Source organism: Ranitomeya imitator, chromosome 1 (assembly GCF_032444005.1).
Source record: "Ranitomeya imitator isolate aRanImi1 chromosome 1, aRanImi1.pri, whole genome shotgun sequence".
Classification (NCBI taxonomy): Eukaryota; Metazoa; Chordata; class Amphibia; order Anura; family Dendrobatidae; genus Ranitomeya; species Ranitomeya imitator.
Genome location: NC_091282.1, coordinates 434,176,783 through 434,200,044, shown reverse-complemented (window position 1 = coordinate 434,200,044; position 23,262 = coordinate 434,176,783). Strand labels below are relative to the sequence as shown.

General features: G+C 44.6%; 1 protein-coding gene across 1 annotated transcript in view; it reads left to right on the top strand.

Moving 5' to 3' along the window:
* ENTREP1 (endosomal transmembrane epsin interactor 1) overlaps positions 1–23,054 on the top strand; it is a 170,666-nt gene extending 147,612 nt beyond the window's left edge. Inside the window, exons 10-11 of the mRNA XM_069763629.1 lie at positions 7,097–7,386; positions 21,972–23,054. Of these exons, the coding sequence (XP_069619730.1) occupies positions 7,097–7,386; positions 21,972–22,178 (497 nt within the window). The 3' untranslated portion in view covers positions 22,179–23,054. The remainder of the gene's footprint in view (positions 1–7,096; positions 7,387–21,971) is intronic.
* The last annotated feature ends 208 nt before the right edge of the window (positions 23,055–23,262 follow it).

Sequence of the window (23,262 nt, the reverse complement as noted above, 5' to 3'; positions counted from 1 at the left end):
ACTACCCTAACCTCATGGGACTTGGTACCACAGTCTGTTCCCATGGTCATTTTGGCCACAGCGTAGTCCTTGGCATTTCCGTGTATGCAGCAGAGGCCCACAAGCTTGTCAGGGATTAAATAGTGGGGAAGTTTAGTATTGATCAGGATCACCAGACTTGCAGAGTCCAAAAGTCCAAGTACCAGTACCCCAGTGACTGACACGGTACACGCCTGCGCCCCCTCGCCAGGTTGACAGTCCACAGTACAGGCTGGATAGGCATAATAAGAACACCACCAGCCTGGGCCGCAGTCCATTTTTTCAGGGGACATATGACACCAGGCAGCTATGTGTCCAGGATTGTGACATCACCAACAGACCACATCCTTAGCAATAGCCTTTGGGGAACCCTCAGCGGGATTGGGACACAGTATGTCTGTGACTCTAGACCACCTCGTGGTGAGTCCACCCCTTTGGTTATTCCAGTACATTGAAGTGGCAATACCCGGTTTCTCGCGGGAATTTCTCAATAACCTGGTATCTTTCTACCGGGCTAACCAGCTTGTCAACCTTCCGTCGGTCACCCTGAGCAACCCAGGGCTGTATTGACCTGGGAAGGGAGTGGATGAATCGGTCCATCACCAAACGCACGACCATCTGGGCAGGAGTGGAAGACTCTGGCTCCAACCATTTTTGGACTAGATGTAACAAGTCAAGCACCTGCGAGCGAGGGGATTTGTCACCAGCATACGCCCAGTGGTGAACTTATCCGACATAGTTACTCCCAGGCGTGCAAAGATTTCGGCCTTTAACTTGGCGTATTCCTTGGCATCCTGTAGTGCTAAGTCATAATATGCTCTTTGGGATTCGCCCGTCAAATATGGCGACAGCATCTCCGCCCACTGCCCTGGCGGAAGTTTCTCACAATCAATCAGTCACCCTCTCGAAAATAGTGAGAAAAACTTTCACAGCATCCCCAATAGTCATCTTCTGCATGACCCTTCTTACAGCCTTCCGGATGTGGGAGTCGTCAGCCATACTTGGGGGTGGGGCGGTCAATCTTCCCTGGATGGTGCTCACAGAGTCTGCATCTGTTGCCGCTTCTTCTGCTGCTGCTGTTGTATCTGCTGTAGCAGTAGTTTGTTTGCGTCTCCTGCAACTGCTGCATCTGGACCAGGTGTTTGATTATATCCTCCCTGCTGCCGGACGTCTCCTGCTGGATAACGTCTTTTACCCAGGACGTACAACAATTTCTGTAGCAGCTACTCGTGTTCCTGGAACGCTTCCCGCATTTGAAACACCAACTGTGATAGGTTGACTCACTCAGCTGCTCTCAGAGGTAGACACAGAAACACTTCTTGGGTTAATCTTCTGCTCGTTTAGTAAAGCACGGATTAAACTATTGCAGGATGTAACAAAATAAACATGGCCTTTCTGGTATAATGGCAAAACTAAAGATAACTTATAGCACAGTCCATATATCTGCAGGATTCGTCCACTCATGATACAGTACACTTATGCCTGGAGACTTCCCTGTCTCCAAACACACAGCAAAGAACAAAAACAGCTGGACAGTTAACTTCCTGTTATGAAAGGCAATTCAGAATCACAATGGACATGGAGGTCAGAGCACATACAGTGAACTGACAATAACCCAAAATAATAGAACGAGCTCTGAGACGTGGGAACTCTGCAGACCGCAATCCCTAAGCCTATCAAACCACACTAAAGGTAGCCGTGGAGCGCTCCTGACCAGAACCTAGGCGCCTTGTCACAGCCTGAGAAACTAGCTAATCCTGAAGATAGAAAAATAAGCCTACCTTGCCTCAGAGAAATTCCCCAAAGGAAAAGGCAGCCCCCCACATATAATGACTGTGAGTAAGATGAAAACACAAACATAGAGATGAAACAGATTTAGCAAAGTGAGGCCCGACTAGCTGAACAGAACGAGGATAGGGAAGATAACTTTGCGGTCAGCACAAAAACCTATAAAAAACCACGCAGAGGGGACAAAAAGACCCTCCGCACCGACTAACGGTACGGAGGTGGTCCCTCTGCGTCTCAGAGCTTCCAGCAGGCGAGAAAAACCAATAAAGCAAGCTGGACAGAAAAATAGCAACAAAATAACATAAGCAAAACTTAGCTTTGCAGAGCAGCAGGCCACAGGAATAATCCAGGGAAAAAACAAGTCCCACACTGAAACATTGACAGGAAGCATAGATCAAAGCATCAGGTGGAGTTAAGTAGAGAAGAAGCTAACGAGCTCACCAGATCACCTGAGGGAGGAAACTCAGAAGCTGCAGTACCACTTTCCTCCACAAACGGAAGATCCCAGAGAGAATCAGCCGAAGTACCACTTGTGACCACAGGAGTGAACTCTGCCACAGAATTCACAACAGTACCCCCCCCCCTTGAGGAGGGGTCACCGAACCCTCACCAGAGCCCCCAGGCCGACCAGGATGAGCCACATGAAAGGCACGAACAAGATCGGGAGCATGGACATCAGAGGCAAAAACCCAGGAATTATCCTCCTGAGCATAACCCTTCCATTTAACCAGATACTGGAGTTTCCGTCTTGAAACACGAGAATCCAAAATCTTCTCTGCGACAAAACAGCCCCTGCTCCAATCTCAGAAGCATCAACCTCGACCTGGAACGGAAGAGAAACATCTGGTTGACACAACACAGGGGCAGAAGAAAAACGACGCTTCAACTCTTGAAAAGCTTCCACAGCAGCAGAAGACCAATTGACCACATCAGCACCCATCTTGGTCAAATCGGTCAATGGTTTAGCAATACTAGAAAAATTGCAGATGAAGCGACGATAAAAATTAGCAAAGCCCAGGAACTTTTGCAGACTTTTCAGAGATGTCGGCTGAGTCCAATCATGGATGGCTTGGACCTTAACAGGATCCATCTCGATAGTAGAAGGGGAAAAGATGAACCCCAAAAATGAAACCTTCTGCACACCAAAGAGACACTTTAATCCCTTCACAAACAAAGAATTAGCACGCAGGACCTGAAAAACCGTTCTGACCTGCTTCACATGAGACTCCCAATCATCCGAGAAGATCAAAATGTCATCCAAGTACACAATCAGGAATTTATCCAGGTACTCTCGGAAGATGTCATGCATAAAGGACTGAAACACTGATGGAGCATTGGCAAGTCCGAACGGCATCACGAGATACTCAAAATGACCCTCGGGCGTATTAAATGCAGTTTTCCATTCATCACCTTGCTTAATTCGCACCAGATTATACGCACCACGAAGATCTATCTTTGTGAACCAACTAGCCCCCTTAATCTGAGCAAACAGATCAGATAACAATGGCAAGGGGTACTGAAATTTAACCGTGATCTTATTAAGAAGGCGGTAATCTATACAAGGTAACATAGTAACATAGTAACATAGTAACATAGTTAGTAAGGCCGAAAAAAGACATTTGTCCATCCAGTTCAGCCTATATTCCATCATAATAAATACCCAGATCTACGTCCTTCTACAGAACCTAATAATTGTATGATACAATATTGTTCTGCTCCAGGAAGACATCCAGGCCTCTCTTGAACCCCTCGACTGAGTTCGCCATCACCACCTCCTCAGGCAAGCAATTCCAGATTCTCACTGCCCAAGGTCTCAGCGAACCATCCTTCTTGGCTACAAAAAAGAACCCTGCTCCTAATGGCGACGATGATGGGCGAATATGCCCCTTCTCCAGGGATTCCTTCACATAACTGCGCATAGCGGTGTGCTCAGGCACGGACAAATTAAACATTCCACCTTTTGGGAATTTACTACCAGGAATCAAATTGATAGCACAATCACAATCCCTATGCGGAGGTAGGGTATTGGACTTGGGCTCATCAAATACATCCCGGTAATCAGACAAGAACTCTGGCACCTCAGAAGGAGTGGATGACGAAATTGACAGAAATGGAACATCACCATGTACCCCCTGACAACCCCAGCTGGACACCGACATGGATTTCCAATCTAATACTGGATTATGGGCTTGTAGCCATGGCAACCCCAACACGACCACATCATGCAGATTATGCAACACCAGAAAGCGAATAACCTCCTGATGTGCAGGAGCCATGCACATGGTCAGCTGGGTCCAGTATTGAGGCTTATTCTTGGCCAAAGGCGTAGTATCAATTCCTCTCAATGGAATAGGACACTGCAAGGGCTCCAAGAAAAACCCACAACGCTTAGCATACTCCAAGTCCATCAAATTCAGGGCAGCGCCTGAATCCACAAATGCCATGACAGAATATGATGACAAAGAGCAGATCAAGGTAACGGACAGAAGAAATTTTGACTGTACAGTACCAATGGTGGCAGACCTAGCGAACCGCTTAGTGCGCTTAGGACAATCAGAGATAGCATGAGTGGAATCACCACAGTAGAAACACAGACCATTCAGACGTCTATGTTCTTGCCGTTCAACTCTGGTCAAGGTCCTATCACACTGCATAGGCTCAGGTTTAAGCTCGGGTAATACCGCCAAATGGTGCACAGGTTTACGCTCACGCAAGCGTCGACCGATCTGAATGGCCAAAGACATAGACTCATTGAAACCAGCAGGCATAGGAAATCCCACCATGACATCCTTAAGGGCTTCAGAGAGACCCTTTCTGAATATTGCTGCCAGCGCAGATTCATTCCATTGAGTGAGCACTGACCACTTTCTAAATTTCTGACAATATACCTCTATCTCATCCTGAGTCTGACAAAGAGCCAGCAAATTTTTTTCTGCCTGATCCACTGAATTAGGCTCATCGTACAGCAACCCAAGCGCCAGGAAAAACGCATCGATATTACTCAATGCAGGATCTCCTGATGCAAGAGAAAACGCCCAGTCCTGAGGGTCGCCGCGCAAAAAAGAAATGACGATCCTAACCTGTTGAATTGGGTCACCAGAAGAGCGAGGTTTCAAAGCCAGAAATAGTTTACAATTATTTTTGAAACTCAGAAATTTAGTTCTATCTCCAAAAAACAAATCTGGAATAGGAATTCTCAGTTCAAGCAAAGAATTCTGGACCACAAAATCTTGAATATTTTGAACTCTTGCCGTGAGCTGATCCACACATGAAGACAGACCTTTAATGTCCATTGCTACACCTGTGTCCTGAACCACCCAAATGTCTAGGGGAAAAAAAAGACAAAACACAGTGCAAAGAAAAAAAAATGGTCTCAGAACTTCTTTTTTCCCTCTATTGAGAATCATTAGCACTTTTGGCTTCCTGTACTGTTATGAAAGGCAATTCAGAATCACAATGGACATGGAGGTCAGAGCACATACAGTGAACTGACAATAACCCAAAATAATAGAACGAGCTCTGAGACGTGGGAACTCTGCAGACCGCAATCCCTAAGCCTATCAAACCACTCTAAAGGTAGCCGTGGAGCGCTCCTGACCAGAACCTAGGCGCCTCGTCACAGCCTGAGAAACTAGCTAATCCTGAAGATAGAAAAATAAGCCTACCTTGCCTCAGAGAAATTCCCCAAAGGAAAAGGCAGCCCCCCACGTATAATGACTGTGAGTAAGATGAAAACACAAACATAGAGATGAAACAGATTTAGCAAAGTGAGGCCCGACTAGCTGAACAGTACGAGGATAGGGAAGATAACTTTGCGGTCAGCACAAAAACCTATAAAAAACCACGCAGAGGGGACAAAAAGACCCTCCGCACCGACTAACGGTACGGAGGTGGTCCCTCTGCGTCTCAGAGCTTCCAGCAGGCGAGAAAAACCAATAAAGCAAGCTGGACAGAAAAATAGCAACAAAATAACATAAGCAAAACTTAGCTTTGCAGAGCAGCAGGCCACAGGAATAATCCAGGGAAAAAACAAGTCCCACACTGAAACATTGACAGGAAGCATAGATCAAAGCATCAGGTGGAGTTAAGTAGAGAAGAAGCTAACGAGCTCACCAGATCACCTGAGGGAGGAAACTCAGAAGCTGCAGTACCACTTTCCTCCACAAACGGAAGATCCCAGAGAGAATCAGCCGAAGTACCACTTGTGACCACAGGAGTGAACTCTGCCACAGAATTCACAACAACTTCCCCAACCACACCCTTGGGGAGGCGATATGGAGAGTAGCCGTCCTACCCATCTCTGACAGTCACTCATAAAAACTCAACCCTGTCAAGGCCGATAACCCCTCAGCCCATAAGATGCTGGAAAAAAATTTCTGAGTTTCACATCACGGAAGATAGCAACCTCAATGACACATATCTACCCACACATATAGCACCAGTGACCCTGTCACACCTCCTACATGAGTCAGTGTGGAGGGAGGGATCGTGCAGTTGAGTTTAGCTGTGTCATACTACATACCCTTCTATTGACTCTGCCACTTACTGAGTGTGTCAATAATCATACTTATGTCTGCTGTGTTCAAGTAACTTGTATTCGATCTGCAGTGAGTTCAGGCTGTCATTACATGTAATATAGTGTCTGTTCTGGACTACTCCTGTGTGAGATATAATGATACCATGCTCTGATTTCACTGCAGAGCCAGCACACCAGACATTAAGTGTGATACTGACACTTTGAGCTTCATCTCCAGACAGTCAGTGTGCCGGGGTGGAGGTGACTAGTACAGCATTGCTGACGGAACTAGGAGAGGAGAGCTGATAGAACAGTTTGTAATGTGATACAGCTAAACTCAGCTGTGCTGGGACTTTATCTGAAAAGTGTTAATCATCTGTGCTTTCTAATCAAAACGATGGTTATACCAGGAGATCAGAGCTGCATCACTACATATCACACACTAAGAAACCTGCTCTAATCTATTGTGGAGCATCTTCTTTTGACTGGTCAGCATGATACAGGTAGAAAAAGTACACAACCCCAGTGAAAATTGTCTGACAACTCATTATGTGCCAGATACTTTGTTTGCTAATATCTCAACAATGGAGAGCCAAAATAAGAAGAAACATTTTAGATCACTCTCCATCCACTATAACATCACGTGTGCAGTTGAACATGAAAAATGTGGTGAAAGGTCCTCATTAAATTTGTAGTTTCATAATTATTTATTTTACTGAAAGAAATGGTATTAGAGTTTGCTGAAATGCAATATATTCTAATTTTTGCTTGTAGATGCAGTTCCAAGCTGCGAAGCAGCTACTCAGACAGAACTCAGGCCACCATTGATGACTGTTACCATGAGACGTGCTTTAAGAGCAAAAGCTGTTCGATCAAGACCTAGGTCATTAGTTGATTACAGGTCATACATGGACACTAAGCTTCTGGTGACCAGGTTTTTAGAGGAGCCATCTTGTCACATGTCTGCAGATGTCCGTGAACTGGTAGAAAGCATCAAAACCGTTTTAAAATCTGATGAAGAACACATGGATGAAGCCATTTTAAGTGCCAACTTCCTTGAACAGGTTAGTTAACGTTTATCAAGCTTTAAGTCAGCTGTGCCTAAAGAATGATTATACAATCCTTAACATTTAAATTTCAACATTAAGAAGAAAATGTTGTGGAATTTTGGAAACCATAGTATTGATTGACATGATAATGATATGCAAATTGTGAAGAAATGGAAACAAAATATCTCGATTCATTCACTATTGAGTATGAGCGGCATGTGCAGAAAAACAGACATACATGCTTTGTCATACAGTCAGTAAGGTTATTAACAGTAATTTCGGGAATGTCATGCAACTATGAATGCACTTGGGGACACAAATCATTAAGATCCGATGCTGGCAGCTCGCTTTGTAATTGCCAACCAGTTATATCCCAGATTTGCTTGATGATAGACACACATAACATAAAGCAGAAACAAAATGAAAAATACCCTGCTATCAGTAAATAAGTAAAAGCAATAGTGCATATAAATAACATTGGATTCTTTGGTTTAGCTTGATGATACAAGCCATGGTAGCAAATTTACGCATTGTAGGCTGCTAACTGTAGCACATGGAACATGTGGCTGAGTGTTGTCATTTTGAAAAACTGCTCTTGTGACACTTTGGAGAAAAGGACACTGGTTCCATGATCAAGCCAATATAAAGCTGAGCTGTTAGTGTGCTTAAAATAGAAACTAGAGATACTATCTATAATATAACGCTGGGAGCATCACTCTGTCCGAAGCCTTTATAGACTGCGCAGGCGCAAGCGCCGGCGCAGTCTGGCCCCCACAGAGTAACGCTCCCAGGAGATCGCGGTATGCGTAAGCACTGAACGCATACCGCGATCTCCACCGGAGAGTCAGGGACCGCCAGGAGGGTAAGTATATTCACCTTTCCCCGTTCCAGCGCTGCGTGCGGCTCCGTCTCCCGGCTCCTCTGCTGTGACAGTTCAGAGGGCGCGATGACGCGCTTAATGTGCGCCGGCGCCGCCCTCTGACCAGTCACAGGCAGAGGAGCCGGAGTGTGTCTTCAAGAAAATGGCGCCGGAAAGCGCGGACTGCGCAGGCGCCGATTCCTGCTGCCGGAATCGGCGCCTGCGCAGTCCGCACTTTCCGGCGCCATTTTCTTGAAGACACACTCCGGCTCCACTGCAGGTGTGTCTTCAAGAAAATGGCGCCGGAAAGCGCGGATTGCGCAGGTGCCGATTCCGGCAGCAGGAGGATGAAGAAAATGGGCGGAAAGGAATGGCGTTAGTAACAAATTGCTGTGGCATGAAGCTATGACACTTCATGCCACAGCAATTTGTTATTTACGCCACCTGATTCCTTTCCGCCGCCATTTTCTTGGTCCTGCTGCCGGAATCGGCGCCTGCGCAGTCCACGCTTTCCGGCGCCATTTTCTTGAAGACACACTGCCGGCGCCATTTTCTTGAAGACACACTGCAGGTGTGTCTTCAAGAAAATGGCGCCGGAAAGCGTGGACTGCGCAGGCGCCGATTCCGGCAGCAGAAGGACGAAGAAAATGGGCGGAAAGGAATGGCGTAAGTAACAAATTGCTGTGGCATGAAGCTGTGACACTTCATGCCACAGCAATTTGTTAATTACGCCACCTGTTTCCTTTCCGCCGCCATTTTCTTGGTCCTGCTGCCGGAATCGGCGCCTGCGTAGTCCGCGCTTTCCGGCGCCATTTTCTTGAAGACACACTGCCGGTGCCATTTTCTTGAAGACACACTGCAGGTGTGTCTTCAAAAAAATGGCGCCGGAAAGCGCGGACTGCGCAGGCGCCGATTCCGCCAGCAGGAGGACCAAGAAAATGGCGGCGGAAAGGAATCAGGTGGCGCAAGTAACAAATTGCTGTGGCATGAGGCTGTGGCACTTCATGCCACAGCTATTTGTTACTTACGCCACCTGATACGGGGCATATACTATGGAGCATCTTATGGAGCAGCGTATGGGGCATATGGATGGGAGCAGCAAATTAAGGAACGGTGCCGCAGGATGGGAGCAGCACATGACAGAACGGGGCACAGGATGGGAGCAGCACATGACAGAACGGGGGTGCAAGATGGCAGCAGCACATGACAGAACGGGGGCGCAGGATGGGAGCAGCACATGACAGGATGGGAGCAGCACATGACAGAACGGGGGCGCAGGATGGGAGCAGCACATGACAGAACGGGGGTGCAAGATGGCAGCAGCACATGACAGAACGGGGGCGCAGGATGGGAGCAGCACATGACAGGATGGGAGCAGCACATGACAGAACAGGGGCGCAGGATGGGAGCAGCACATGACAGAACGGGGGCGCAGGATGGGAGCAGCACATGACAGAACGGGGGCGCAGGATGGGAGCAGCACATGACAGAACGGGGGCGCAGGATGGGAGCAGCACATGACAGGATGGGAGCAGCAAATGACAGAATGGAGGCGCAGGATGGGAGCAGCACATGACAGAACGGGGGCGCAGGATGGGAGCAGCACATGACAGAACGGGGGCGCAGGATGGGAGCAGCACATGACAGGATGGGGATGCAGGATGGAGCAGCACATGACAGAATGGGGGCGCAGGATGGAGCAGCACATGACAGGATGGGGACGCAGGATGAAGCAGCACATGACAGGATGGGGACGCAGGATGGAGCAGCACATACCAGGATGGAGACCATATACCAATATAAATGCTCGGCACCCGGGCGTAGAACGGGTTCAATAGCTAGTACATTATACCAGGGTTGAGCAATTAATTTTCCCGAGGAGCCACATGAGAGACCGTGACTGTTGTGGAGGGCTGAACCAATAGGTTGAAATGAATTCTACTCAATAGTAATATCGATATATTATAATTATTATATTATTGATAATTAGATTAATATTTATTGTATCATTTAATATTGAGCAGAATTAAGTAAGCTGCTATCCCCCTATATATCTTTTGAACCCGAGTACAGCCCTTTCTGTATATCGTATGAGCTCCCCAACAGCTCCTTTTATGCGGCATGAGCCCCACACAGCCTCCCCCATATGCAGCATGAGCCCCACATAGCCTCCCCCATGTCGGCATGAGGCCCACACAGCCTCCCTATACACATGATCCCCAGAGCCTCCCCATATACAGCATGAGCCCCACACAGCCTCCCTATACACTGCATGAGCCCCACACAGCCTCCCTATATACACTGCATGAGTCCAACACAGTCTCCCTATATACACTGCATGAGCCCCACACAGCCTTCCTATATATACTGCATGAGCCCCACACAGCCTCCCTATATATACTGCATGAGCCCCACACAGCCTCCTGTATACAGCATGAGCCCCACACAGCCTCCTGTATACAGCATGAGCCCCACACAGCCTCCTATATACAGCATGAGCCCCACACAGCTTCCCTATATATACTGCATAAGCTCCACACAGCCTCCCTATATACATTGCATGAGCCCCACACAGCCTCCCTATATATACTGCATAAGCTCCACACAGCCTCCCTATATACATTGCATGAGCCCCACACAGCCTCCCTATATACACTGCATGATGCCCCATAGCCTCCCCATATACTGCATGAGGCCCCCATAGCCTCCTCATGTGCAGCATGAAGCCCCCATAGCCTTCTCATGTGCAGCATGATGCCCCCATAGCCTCCCCATGTGCAGCATGTGACCCCCATAGCCGGCACCATGTGCAGCATGTAACCCCCATATGCAGCATGTCACCCCCATATGCAGCATTTCACCCCCACAGCCTCTCCATGCCCACCCAAACATCCCATACACATGAAAAAAAAACAACACCACATGCTCACCTTGGTCCTGTTCCCCAGCGCTCTGCTTCTCTCTCTGCCTCCGGTGCGCTGACACTCCGCAGTATGCAGCTGACGCGATAAAATGATGTCATCGCATCAGCTGTTTCACACGCTGATTGGTGGAAGAAGTGGATGGAGGCTGCTTCTCCACCAAAGAAGTCAGGGCAGATGGAGACAGCCAGAGGGCTGGATATGGCCCACGGGCCACACTTTGCCCAGGTCTGCATTATACCATGCCATACCATAACCCATGAGTGTTACTATTTGTGGTGTTGCCTACATGGTCTCCAGACCAATCTCCGTCTATCATTGTGTCCAAGACAAAAGTAGTACTTTGTACTTTTTGCTGAAGAGGATAATCCTCCATTCTATCTACCATTTTGTTTTAGATAATACCATATCTATTTTGCTCTTCACGTGATAGCCTTTCAAAGCAAGTAGCATGAGGTCAGTGAAACACCTGTAGCTGGACATCTGATTTTAAGCCTAATGTCGTGCTAACACCTTCTGATAGTTTGTGTAGACACTCATTGATGTTTTAGGTTTCATATGTAACCTCCAATTTCATTTGAAGCACAGAATGACTCATTCATGGAACCAGTGATGCAGCAATTTCTCCAAGGTTTCCCAGGAGGCGTTTTTCATCATAATAACACGAGGCCGCATATTGCTCGTACTACTATTAGCATCCTGCTGGACCTATACATTCCACCATAACTAAGAAATAAACTTGCATTCTGTAATGCTTTAGCATGCAAACATGAAATATATGAATTTGGAATTTCATTTCTGCTTTAAAAAATAGGAAAAAATGAAGATACTTAGCTTATAAATTGTCCAATATTTTATATATGCCCTTTAGCCACGACAAGGCGTTTCTTTTTGCAGGGAACCTAACCTAATGTGATTCCTCTCCTCACATTTATATGGGTAGGTGGGATCCTGCTGTGATTAAAACCGCTATAGACTAAAGGGTGGAGTGCTCAGTCACTATGTATGCAAATATCAAAGAATGACTATCACTTCCAAACAAAGAACATGCACAAAGCGGTGCAAACTGAGAGTAGCCATCTCCATATATGGTATAACTGACAAATAAAGTTGCACTCTGTAACGCTATAGCATGAAATATATGTTTTCTAGAGCAGTAATGCAATTCCAATTTCATATTTTTCTTGTTTGCATGAAATATACATGATATATAAAGATAATGGGACATACATGGTGGGCCATTTATATGGATACACCTAAATAAAATGGGAATGGTTGGTGATATCAACTTCCTGTTTGTGGCACAATAGTATATGGGAGGGGGAAAACTTTTCAAGATGGGTGGTGACCATGGCAGCCATTTTGAAGTTGGCCATTTTGGATCCAACTTTATTTTTTCAATGGGAAGAGGGTCATGTGACACTTTAAACTTATTGAGAATTTCACAAGAAAAACAATGGTGTACTTGGTTTTAACGTAACTTTATTTACAAGTTTATGACCACTTATAAAATGTGTTCAAAGTTCTGCCTGTTGTGTTGGATTGTCAATGCAACCCTCTTCTCCCACTCTTGACTCACTGATGGCACCACACGCAGAAGAAATGCTAGCACAGGATTCCAGTATCCATTGTTTCAGATGCTGCCCATCTCCTATCTTCACAGCATAGACAATTGCCTTACGATACGAGATGTGCAGTATCTGAAACAACGGATACTGGAAGCCTGTGCTAGCATTTCTTCTGCGGTGTTGCTATCAGTGTGTCAAGAGTGGGAGAAGAGGGTTGCATTGACAATCCAACACAATGGGCAGCACTTTGAACACATTTTATAAGTGGTCATAAACTTGTAAATAACTCATGAAAGAATAAAGTTACGTTAAAACGAAGCACACCATATTTTTTGTGAAATTTTCAATAAGTTAGATGTGTCACCCTCTTCCCATTGGAAAAAATACAGTTGGATCCAAAGTGGCCACCATGGTCACCACCCATCTTGAAAAGTTTTCCCCCTCCCATATACTAATGTGCCACAAACAGGAAGTTGATATCACCAACAATTCCCATTTTATTTAGATGTATCCATATAAATGGCCCACCCTGTATTTAACAATACTGTTTAATCTTTTGACACAAAAAAATGTATAGGTATGTTAGCACTGGGGTGCCTGTATGTGTGTAGTAGATTCCAACTACCGTATTTTGGGACAATAAGACGCACCGGACCATAAGATGCACCTAGGTTTTAGAGGAGGAGATTAGGAAAAAAAAATTGAAGCAAAAAAGTGGTCAATTCTGTACTTAATATCCCCTGTCCTGGTAAATATGGTCCCCTCATCCCTATCCTGATACACATGGCCCTCCCATCCTTTTCCTGGTATGCATGCCCCCTCATCCCTACCCTGGTATGCATGGCCCCTGATCCCTATCCTGGTATGCATGGCTCCCTCATCCCTATCCTGGTGTACATGGCCCCCTTATCCCTATCCTGGTATGCATGGCCCTCATCCCCATCCTGGTATGCATGCCTCCTCATCCCTAGCCTGGTATGCATGTCCTCCTTATTTCTAGCCTGGTAGGCATGGCCCTCTCATCCCTCTCCCAGAAGGAATGGTCCTCCTCATCCCTATCATGGCAGAAATGATCGCCCTCATCCCTATCCTGGTATGCGGGGTCCCCATCTTGTCCTAGTATGCATGGCCCCATCCCTATTTTGGTATGCAGGGACCCATCCTTATCTTGGTATGACTGGCCCCACCCCCATCTTGATATGCATGGCCCCATCAGAAAACATTAAAAAAAAATTTCACTTACGTTCCCAGTGCTCCCTTGCAGCATCTTGTTCCGATGCCAGCAGCTGCTTTATGCTTGTAAGCAGCGCATGGTATCGACGTCATGCATCGCTTACAAGCCGAAGGGTAGCTGCCGGAATAGTCACTGCTCTGCACGCCGGGACTGTGCATAGTACTCATTGCTCTTCAGTAGTGCGCACAGTGTCAGCCGCCGGCTTCCTGCAGCTGCCGGCGGTACTTAAAATGCAATAAGCAGCAAACAAAATGCCAAATATGCGTATAAATATGAGCCTCTTGGTACATGTACAGCAGGGGTTGGGAACCTCGATTTATCCGGACCTTTGGCAGATTCCCCGGGACTGCAGTGTCTGGGACGGCAGCTGTATTTTGACAGCCATTAATTTCTTCTTGCTCTTTGAGGACGTGCATGCAGTGTTCACTACTGAATGCTGTGGCACATACAATGGAAGTTTATGTCCTGACACCAGTGCCAGCATCAGGGCGTACTTTGTGGGCAGAGTTAGCGCAGTCAGGGTTGGGACTTCCACCATGACCAGACCTGGGACATACCTGCTCATGCCAGCCTAGTGAAGGACAGAAATCTAGGCCTAGTGTGAAGATGCCGAGATTTCGGCACACGGTGATAAAAAGGAGCATCAAAGACCATATGAGGGACAGCAATTAGTGGTTGCGAAGAATACTCTATATCTACTCAGCTTTCCCTGGCATCTGACTGTCTATGTGCAGAGCATATAATCTTTTTCTGGTATGCTCTATATCTACTCAGCTTTCTCTGGCATCTGACTGTCTATGTGCAGCGCATGTAATCTTTTTCTGGTATGCTCTATTGCTACTCAGCTTTTCTTGGCATCTGACTGTCTATGTGCAGTGCATATAATCTTTTTATGTTATGCTTTTCTTACCTATCATCTTGTTTCCATGATCTGTTTCATTTCTCTTATTATGTTATTCTTGCATATCTGTGAGTGGTCACTCCAACACCTCCCTCTCTTTATGACCTTTGCTTAACTCTCAGCATCTGGTCTCGCCATACCCACCCACCTCCTCATTCTCAGTAGAATGCCCTTAGCTTGGGATATATTCATACCCATGAGTCTGATCCAGACTTTAGTCTGATCTATGTATCTTTCAAAGTAGAGATTTTGAAGTACCATACTTTGAATTAGACTTGAATTGGACTGAAATTGACTGTAAGGTAATGGAATAGAAAACCACTACAATGTTTCTTTTCACTTTCACCCCCATTCTACTTTCCTTCTTACAATCTCCTGTTATCCCTCCACATAGTAAAACTACTCATTTCTCCCTCCATCCTCCCCAGCCATCTCACCTCCTCCTCCTCAGAACTGTTCCTACACATACAATCCTTTTTCTCCAGACACACTTGGCCACATAATGTCCTATCCAGCTTCCACCTTCTAACGCTCTGTCTGCTGCTCCTCATTGCTGGTGAAGTATCCCCAAATCTTGGCCCTGCTCAACACATCCCCACACTCATTTCTAACACCCTGCCACGATGCTCTACACGTTTTCACAATGATGATAACCTCATACCCATTCATCCAGCCCCCACTCCCCCGGTCCCCCTACCTGGAGCACTATGAAACGCACACGCTCTGCCTGCAACTAACTTTTGTATATCCTCAACCTCTTCATCAACAACAAACTCTCCTACCTTGGCATCACTGAAACCTGGCGCACCCCCTCTGACTCTCTAGCTGCACTTTCTCGCCCCAGCAACAAATGTGATGGAGGAGTTGGCTTGCTCCTGTCTGATACCTGCTCCTTTGCCCCAATTCCGATACCACCCTCTGCTACTCTTCTCTAGTTTGAGGTGCACTCCCCCACATCTCCACCACATCTACTCCCCCTCCAACCTCCAGCTAGCTGTCATCTACCGCCCGCGAGAACTAGCTATCTCCACCTTTCTCGACCACTTCACCACCTGGCTACTTCACTTCCTTTCTGCTGACATCCCCACTATCATCATGGGTGACTTCAACCTCCCCATTGACACTTGACATTTACACCTCAGCTGCCTCTAAACTTTTAGCACTGACTACCTCTTTTGGCCTCATTCAGTGGTCCTCTGTGGCTACTCACAAAGATGGATACATGGTGGACCTTATCTTCACCTGCCTGTGTTCCCTTACTAATCTCACTAACTCACCCCTCCCCCTGTCTGACCACAACCTACTGACATTTTCTGACATTTTCTTCCCTCTCCTCTCCTAGTGCGCAACCCGCACTCCACAAACTCACACATCCTCGCAGAAATCTCAAACACCTCAATTTACACTCACTCTCTGAGTCCCTTCTCCTTCTTACAGACATAGCTTCCTTACATGACACAAATGCTGCTGCCACTTTATAAAACAGCAGCACTTGATTCGGCCGCCTCCCTCACACACACAGCAAAAATCGTTCAATCAACAGGGAGCCCTGGCTGACCAGCCTGACCAAAGAACTGAGACGGGCTTCCAGGGTTGCTGAGCGGAGATGGAAGAGATCCCGTTCTGCCGAGCACTTTATCACATACAAGCAGTCCCTCATCAGCTTCAAGTCCACACTCACTGCCGCAAAACAAAATTACTTCTCATCTCTCATATCCTCCCTGTCTCACAACTCTAAACAGCTTTTCAACACTTTCAGTTCTTTACTCCGTCCCCCAGCACCTCCTCCCTCTCCTCTCATTTCTGCTGAAGACTTTGCCTCTTTCTTTAAACAGAAGATACTGTTATGATACGGTGACCTTGGAGCAGCATGAAAACTTTCACTGGAGTAGGTGGTAACTATACTGACCGCAAACCTGATCTTAATACCGCAACTAGAAGTAGCCGTGGAGTGTACCTAACAATCCTAGACACCTCGTCACAGCCGGAGGACTAAATACCCCCTAAAGATGGAAATAGGAATACTATCTTGCCTCAGAGCAGAACCCCAAAGGATAGATAGCCCCCCACAAATATTGGCGGTGAGTCGGAGAGGAAATACATACACAGGCAGGAAAACAGGATTTAGCACACGAGGCCACTCTAGCTAAAATAGGACAGGATAGGACAGAGTTCTGTGCGGTCAGTATTAAAACCCTTCAAAAATATCCACAGCAGAATATACAAAAACTTCCTCCATCTAACTAAAGACGTAGGAGCGTAAATCTGCAACTCCAGCGAATCCTACATTCAGAGCAGGAATACAATCAAAAACAAGCACACAGCAGTGTGCCACAGAAAAATAAACAGACACTTATCTTTGCTGAAATAGCAGCCAAGCAGAAGAAGCCAGGCAGAGATCACTCATATCCCAAAAGACATTGACAACTGGCAAGGGCTAATGAATCCTGCACACCTAAATATCCCAGTCAGAACTGCAATTAGCAGATACACCTGTCCAAGACTGCAGCCCAGAAACAACTGCATTACCATCTGCTACCACCAGAGGGAGCTCAAAAGCAGAATTCACAACAAGATCCATAACATCAGAGAAAGCTTTGGCCCGCAGCCCCCAATGCCCCTCCTCTTAATTGCTCAGCCCTGTTCTTTCAAAACCAGCTTCTCCACCATGACAGAAGATCTGCTCTCCACTCTTCTGTACAAGATCACATCTCACCACTTGCACTCTTGACCCACTCCCCCCCACCTCATCCCTAACCTCGCCACAGTCTTCATCCCAACCCTAACACATCTCTTCAATCTTTCACTTGCAAATGGTGTCTTCCCCTCATCCTTCAAGCATGCCTCAATCACACCCATCCTCAAAAAGCCTTACCTCGGACCCATCCTCTGTGTCTAGCTCTCTCCTGATATCACTTGCCCTTATGCCTCAAAACTGCTGGAACAACATGTCCATCATGAACTGTCCGCCCACCTCTCCTTCTGCTCCCTCTTTGACTGATTACAATCTGGCTTCCGACCACCAATGACCTGCTAACAGCCAAGAGCAAGCGACACTACTCTGTCCTCCTTCTCCTGGACCTGTCTTCTGCCTTTGACACTGTGGACCATTTCCTCTTGTTACAGATTCTGTCATCTCTTGGCATCACAGATTTGGCCCTATCCTGTATCTCGTCATATCTATCAGGCCCCACATTCAGTGTCTCCTCCCACACCACCTCCTCACTTCGCCCCCTGTCTGTAAGTGTTCCCCAAGGCTCAGTTCTTCTCTTCTCCATCTACACCTTTAGCCTGGTTGAACAAGATGTATAGACCCAATCCACAAATACCCAAAATAATAAATAAATGTATGTATAAAATACTATATATTAGTGGAATATAGCCAATACACAGAAAAATGAGTGGTAAACCACTCGGGATAAATGGCAAAACACAACAAAAAAGAACCAAGAATAATAAAGACTTCAATACAAAAATAATAATCAATCAGTATAAAAAATGCCTTTATTTTGATATATTTGGCAATGGCACTAACAATGTGCCTGTACTTGGAGAAAATTTTTTTTTGTATATAACAAAATAAATAAAAATATATAATATGGACGGACTACAACCAGTTAGAATCTAACTTAAAAATACAGCATACACTATCTCATTACACAATATGGCCATCCAAATATCCGCCAGAGTCTAAACAAGAAGTAATATTTAGGTATGTGCAACCATGTAGGAAAGTGCTTAGTGCCAAATAAATTATAATAATAATAATATAAAATTCAAAATCAAGTGCACCTGTATCTTGGAGGGACGGACTCCTATAGGTAATATTATTTATTTATTTTTTCCATCTCGTCTCTTACGTATCCCCTTATTTGCTGGGTTTATTTTTTCGTGATACACCGGTCTTATACTCTGCCCTTGAGATCTTTCCTTGACATATCCTGCCATAGTGTGCACTTTTGTGCACCCAGTTATATCAGTCATACAGTGTACTTAGATTCAGTTACACTGTGCATTTTATGCACTTATATACATTTGGTTACATTGCACACCTAGGTACGGTCTGCCATATTGTGCACCTTTGTATACCCAGGTATACTGTGCACTCTAAGCTCATATAGTTGTATCCAGGTATATTGCGCACTTTATGTACCTGGGTATATCCGTACCATATGGCGCACCTATATTTAACATAGTCTTTTCTAGGCCATTACATCACGGCACTATAGTTGATTTTATTATTTTTTAGTCTACATCGTGCCCAGAGATATATATATTTTCTCTTTTTACACACCTTTTCTCTCCCGTTTTTTTAGTTTTATTTCACTCATTCTCTTATATACTAAAATACACCTGGTAATTTTTCCAACATTTTGTACATGTTTGCACTATGTTTGTTTGCAGTGTTCATTATCATGGGGATGTGATTTTGAATTTTATATTATTATTATTATAATTTATTTGGCACTAAGCACTTTCCTACATGGTTGCACATACCTAAATATTAGTTCTGGTTTAGACTCTGGCGGATATTTGGATGGCCATATTGTGTAATGAGACAGTGTATGCTGTATTTTTAAGTTAGATTCTAACTGGTTGTAGTCCGTCCATATTATATATTTTTATTTATGTTGTTATATACAAAAAAAAAATTTCTCCAAGTACAGGCACATTGTTAGTGCCATTGCCAAATATATCAAAATAAAGGCATTTTTATACTGATTGGTCCTTATTATTATTATTTTTGTATCGAAGTCTTTATTATTCTTGGTTCTTTTTTGTTGTGTTTTACCTTTAGCCTGGGAAAGCTCATAGAATCCCATGGTCTGCAGTATCATCTCAACGCCGATGACATGCAGATCTACCTATCTGGATCTGACATCACCTACTTACTGATCAAAATCCCACAATGTCTGTCTGCTATTTCATCTTTCTTTTCTACTCCCTTTCTAAAACTGAACATGGACAAAACAGAATTCATCATCTTTCCCCCATCTCACTTTACCCCTCCACCAGACCTAGCCATCAATGTCAATGGCTGCTCACTTTTCCCAGTCCTGCATGCTCGGTGCCTTCTTGGTGATCCTCGACTCTGCCCTCTCTTTCAAGCCCTTGCCTCCTCCTGCCGACTCCAACTCTAAAACATTTCCTGGATCCGTACATTCCTTGACCAAGAAACTGCAAAAATGCTTGTGCATGCCCTCATCATCTCCCGCCTTGACTATTGCAACCTCCTACTCTCTGGCCTCCCCTCTAGCACTCTTACACCACTCCAATCTATCCTAAACTCTGATGCCCAACTAATCCACCTGTCTACCCATTATTCCCAGCTTCTCCTGTCTGCCAAGCCCTTCACTGGCTTCATATTGTTCAGAGGCTCCAGTTCAAAACCCTAACTATGCCATACAAAGCCATCGACAACCTGTCTCTTCCATATATCTGTGACATGGTCTCCCGATACTTACCTACACACAACCTTTAATCCTCTCAAGATCTCCTTCTCTACTCCCCTCTTATCTCTTCTTCCCACAACCGCATACAAGACTTCTCTCGTGTTTCTCCCATGCTTCTCCCATACTCTGGGACTCTCTACCACAACACATCAGAATTTCACCTACCACGGAAACTTTCAAAAGGAACCTTAAGACCCACCTCTTCTGACAAGCCTACAACCTGCAGTGATCCTCAGTCTACTGAACCGCTGCATGACCAGCTTTACCCTCTCCTAGTGTATCCTCACCCATCCCCTATAGACTGTGAGGGTTCTTTCTCCTTCTGTACTTGTGTGTGCCTTGTATTGCTCATGTTTATTGTACTTGTCTATGTTTGCCCCTTTTTTCATATGTGTAGCGCCATGGAATAAATGGCGTTATAAAAATGAATAATAATAATAATAATAATTTGTATGGCCCCCAAAGGACAGTATAAATATCCAAATGGCCCTTTGCCGAAAAGAGATTCCCCACCCCTGGTGTACAGGTTGCCATACATAAAATAGACTAATACATGTATTGCTATGTATCATGGTAAAAGTTATTCCATTCATGGTCTATGGATATATATATAGTGTCTCATCAGCTTATCTGGTTGGAATCTATGGCATTGTTCATCCTGAGCTTAGAAGTTGAACTCTCCCCTTTGGACAGGCAATGAGGGGGAGGGGCATTCCACCAGTGCAGTATAGCAGAACTGACAGTAAGTTGCTGCCTGCTTATGATTGGACAACTCATACAGTCATATGTACACTCCCTCAGTGAAAAACATACTAATAACACCCACTTGGACTCAAAAAAAAGTTACCTCATTATGTACCAATACTTTGATTGCTAATAACTCCACAACAGAGAAATTAAACAAATAAAAAACATGTTTTATTTCGCTCTGCAGGCATTATTACGTGTGGGTCTAGTTCAAAATGAAAAATTGTTGAAAGGTCCTCTTGTAATAAACCCCTACAGCCACAATTCATGTAACAAGACCTATATCCATCACTATAACTAACACCAACAAGCAAAAGAATGCAAGCAAAATAGAAAAAATAAATCAATTCATTCAAATATAAAAACTAAGCAGCATGATAGTATTGACAACACAAATGAAGCAAAAAATGGGAACACCTGTAAAGGTGTAAAAAAAAAAAAAGTTCCCTGCATAGTCAAACCATCTAAATGGTATAACCTGCATATACTATCCTGCAATGCGTAAAGCACAAGTGTTTTTTAAGTAAAAACGTTCACGAAACACTCCAGAAGATACCCAGGCATCTTCTTGGTGTTTTTTTTCCCTTTGCAATATAGAATGTAAAGTATGGAGTGGACACTTCCGATCACTTTTTTAACTGCTTGGCATTTGGGGAAATCTGAAGCAGTTGAAAGATGTTCAAGAGCCTCGCCATATGAACAGTAATTCAGTAAATAGAAATTAATAGGAAGATTGAGTGTGTTCTGAGCACTCTTTAGGATGTTTTGTGGAGTGACTCGCTCTAAACACGTCTGAAAAAACACCTAAATACACCTTTAGTTCTTGAAAATTGGACAGTTCAGAAACAATTTGCTTCTTTTTATATTCATCTAATGGTTTTTAATGATTATATTTTTTCTTGTCCACAAATATTAAGGTAATGGGGCCAAGTCAACAGACAGTGCCAGCAGCAGAGAGAAGGCCAAGCAGACGACAGCCAGGTGTTCTACATTTGGACAGCTGTGGAGACGTGAGCACTTTTTCCACTACTCAAACCCAGAGAGAAAATAGCATGAGAAGACAAAGGACTGCCAGAGAAAGACCTCACAGTGTTATTGGAGTTGTGCGTGAAACTATACTATAACAGATAAATAAGCCATTGGATAAGCAAGAGAGGTCATGTTGTCTCGAAAGACTAAGGCATGCAACTGTTCCTTGAACTTGCCAATTAGGAAATCCTCATATGTATCTCCTGCTGAATAGTTAATCGAATTTTGTTTCTTTGGCCATAACCAAAGATCCATCAACACATGAGGGTTCTAAAGTATTTTGGCTTTTGTAGAGCATGGGCCAGTGTGGATTATTCAGTTGTAAAATGCCGTAAAACCTAGTAGTTTATATAATTGTATACATAAAGTGTAATATAAAGGAGCCTCAGGGGTACTCCATGCCAGGTATGGTGACATACTATAAGTGGCATTGTAATAAAATAATGAACTTCCAGTTTACTTTTCGACTTCACAGCGGCAGTTTTATGTCTCACCTATGTGCATTACAATGTCTCAAATATGATGATCAGCTGAGAGTGCCAATTAGGATTTGATCTGATTTTGCTGGCTTGTTTTTTGGGAGCTATATTGCTTTTGCAGAGCGTCTGAACTACCTAAACAGTGGAAACTTCCCAAAATTGACTCCAGTTTGGAAACTACACTTATAAGGGTATTGACTTAGGGGTATTATAGGAAATATTAGCTTTACTTGAGGTTTTAAGGGCACCACTTTTGGGTATCAATAAAGCTTATGCGGATTTGGATTCTCTTTGGGTGAAAAACTGATATCTTTTTATGTTTGACTACTTTTAAACACAGAAAACACCTTTCTATTTATTTATTTATTTTACTCCATTTACTGTGAGGCATAATTGACATGGTAACTTTATTCTGTGGGTCAATACGGTTACGATGATACCAAATTTATGTAACTTTTTTTTCAGCACAATAAAAACCTTTAAAAATGTAAATTGTTTTTGTGTCACCATATTCTTTGAACTTTAACTTTTTTTATTGTTTCTTTAAGGGACCCGAGTGGAGCTTAGTTTTTTGCAGGATGAATTGAAGTATGTATAGGTACTATTTTGGGTTGGATAACTTTTTGATCACTTTTTATTCTAAGTTTTAATTGCTATAAATATAAAAAGAACAATGGTGCTCCTCTAAGGTAGAATATCT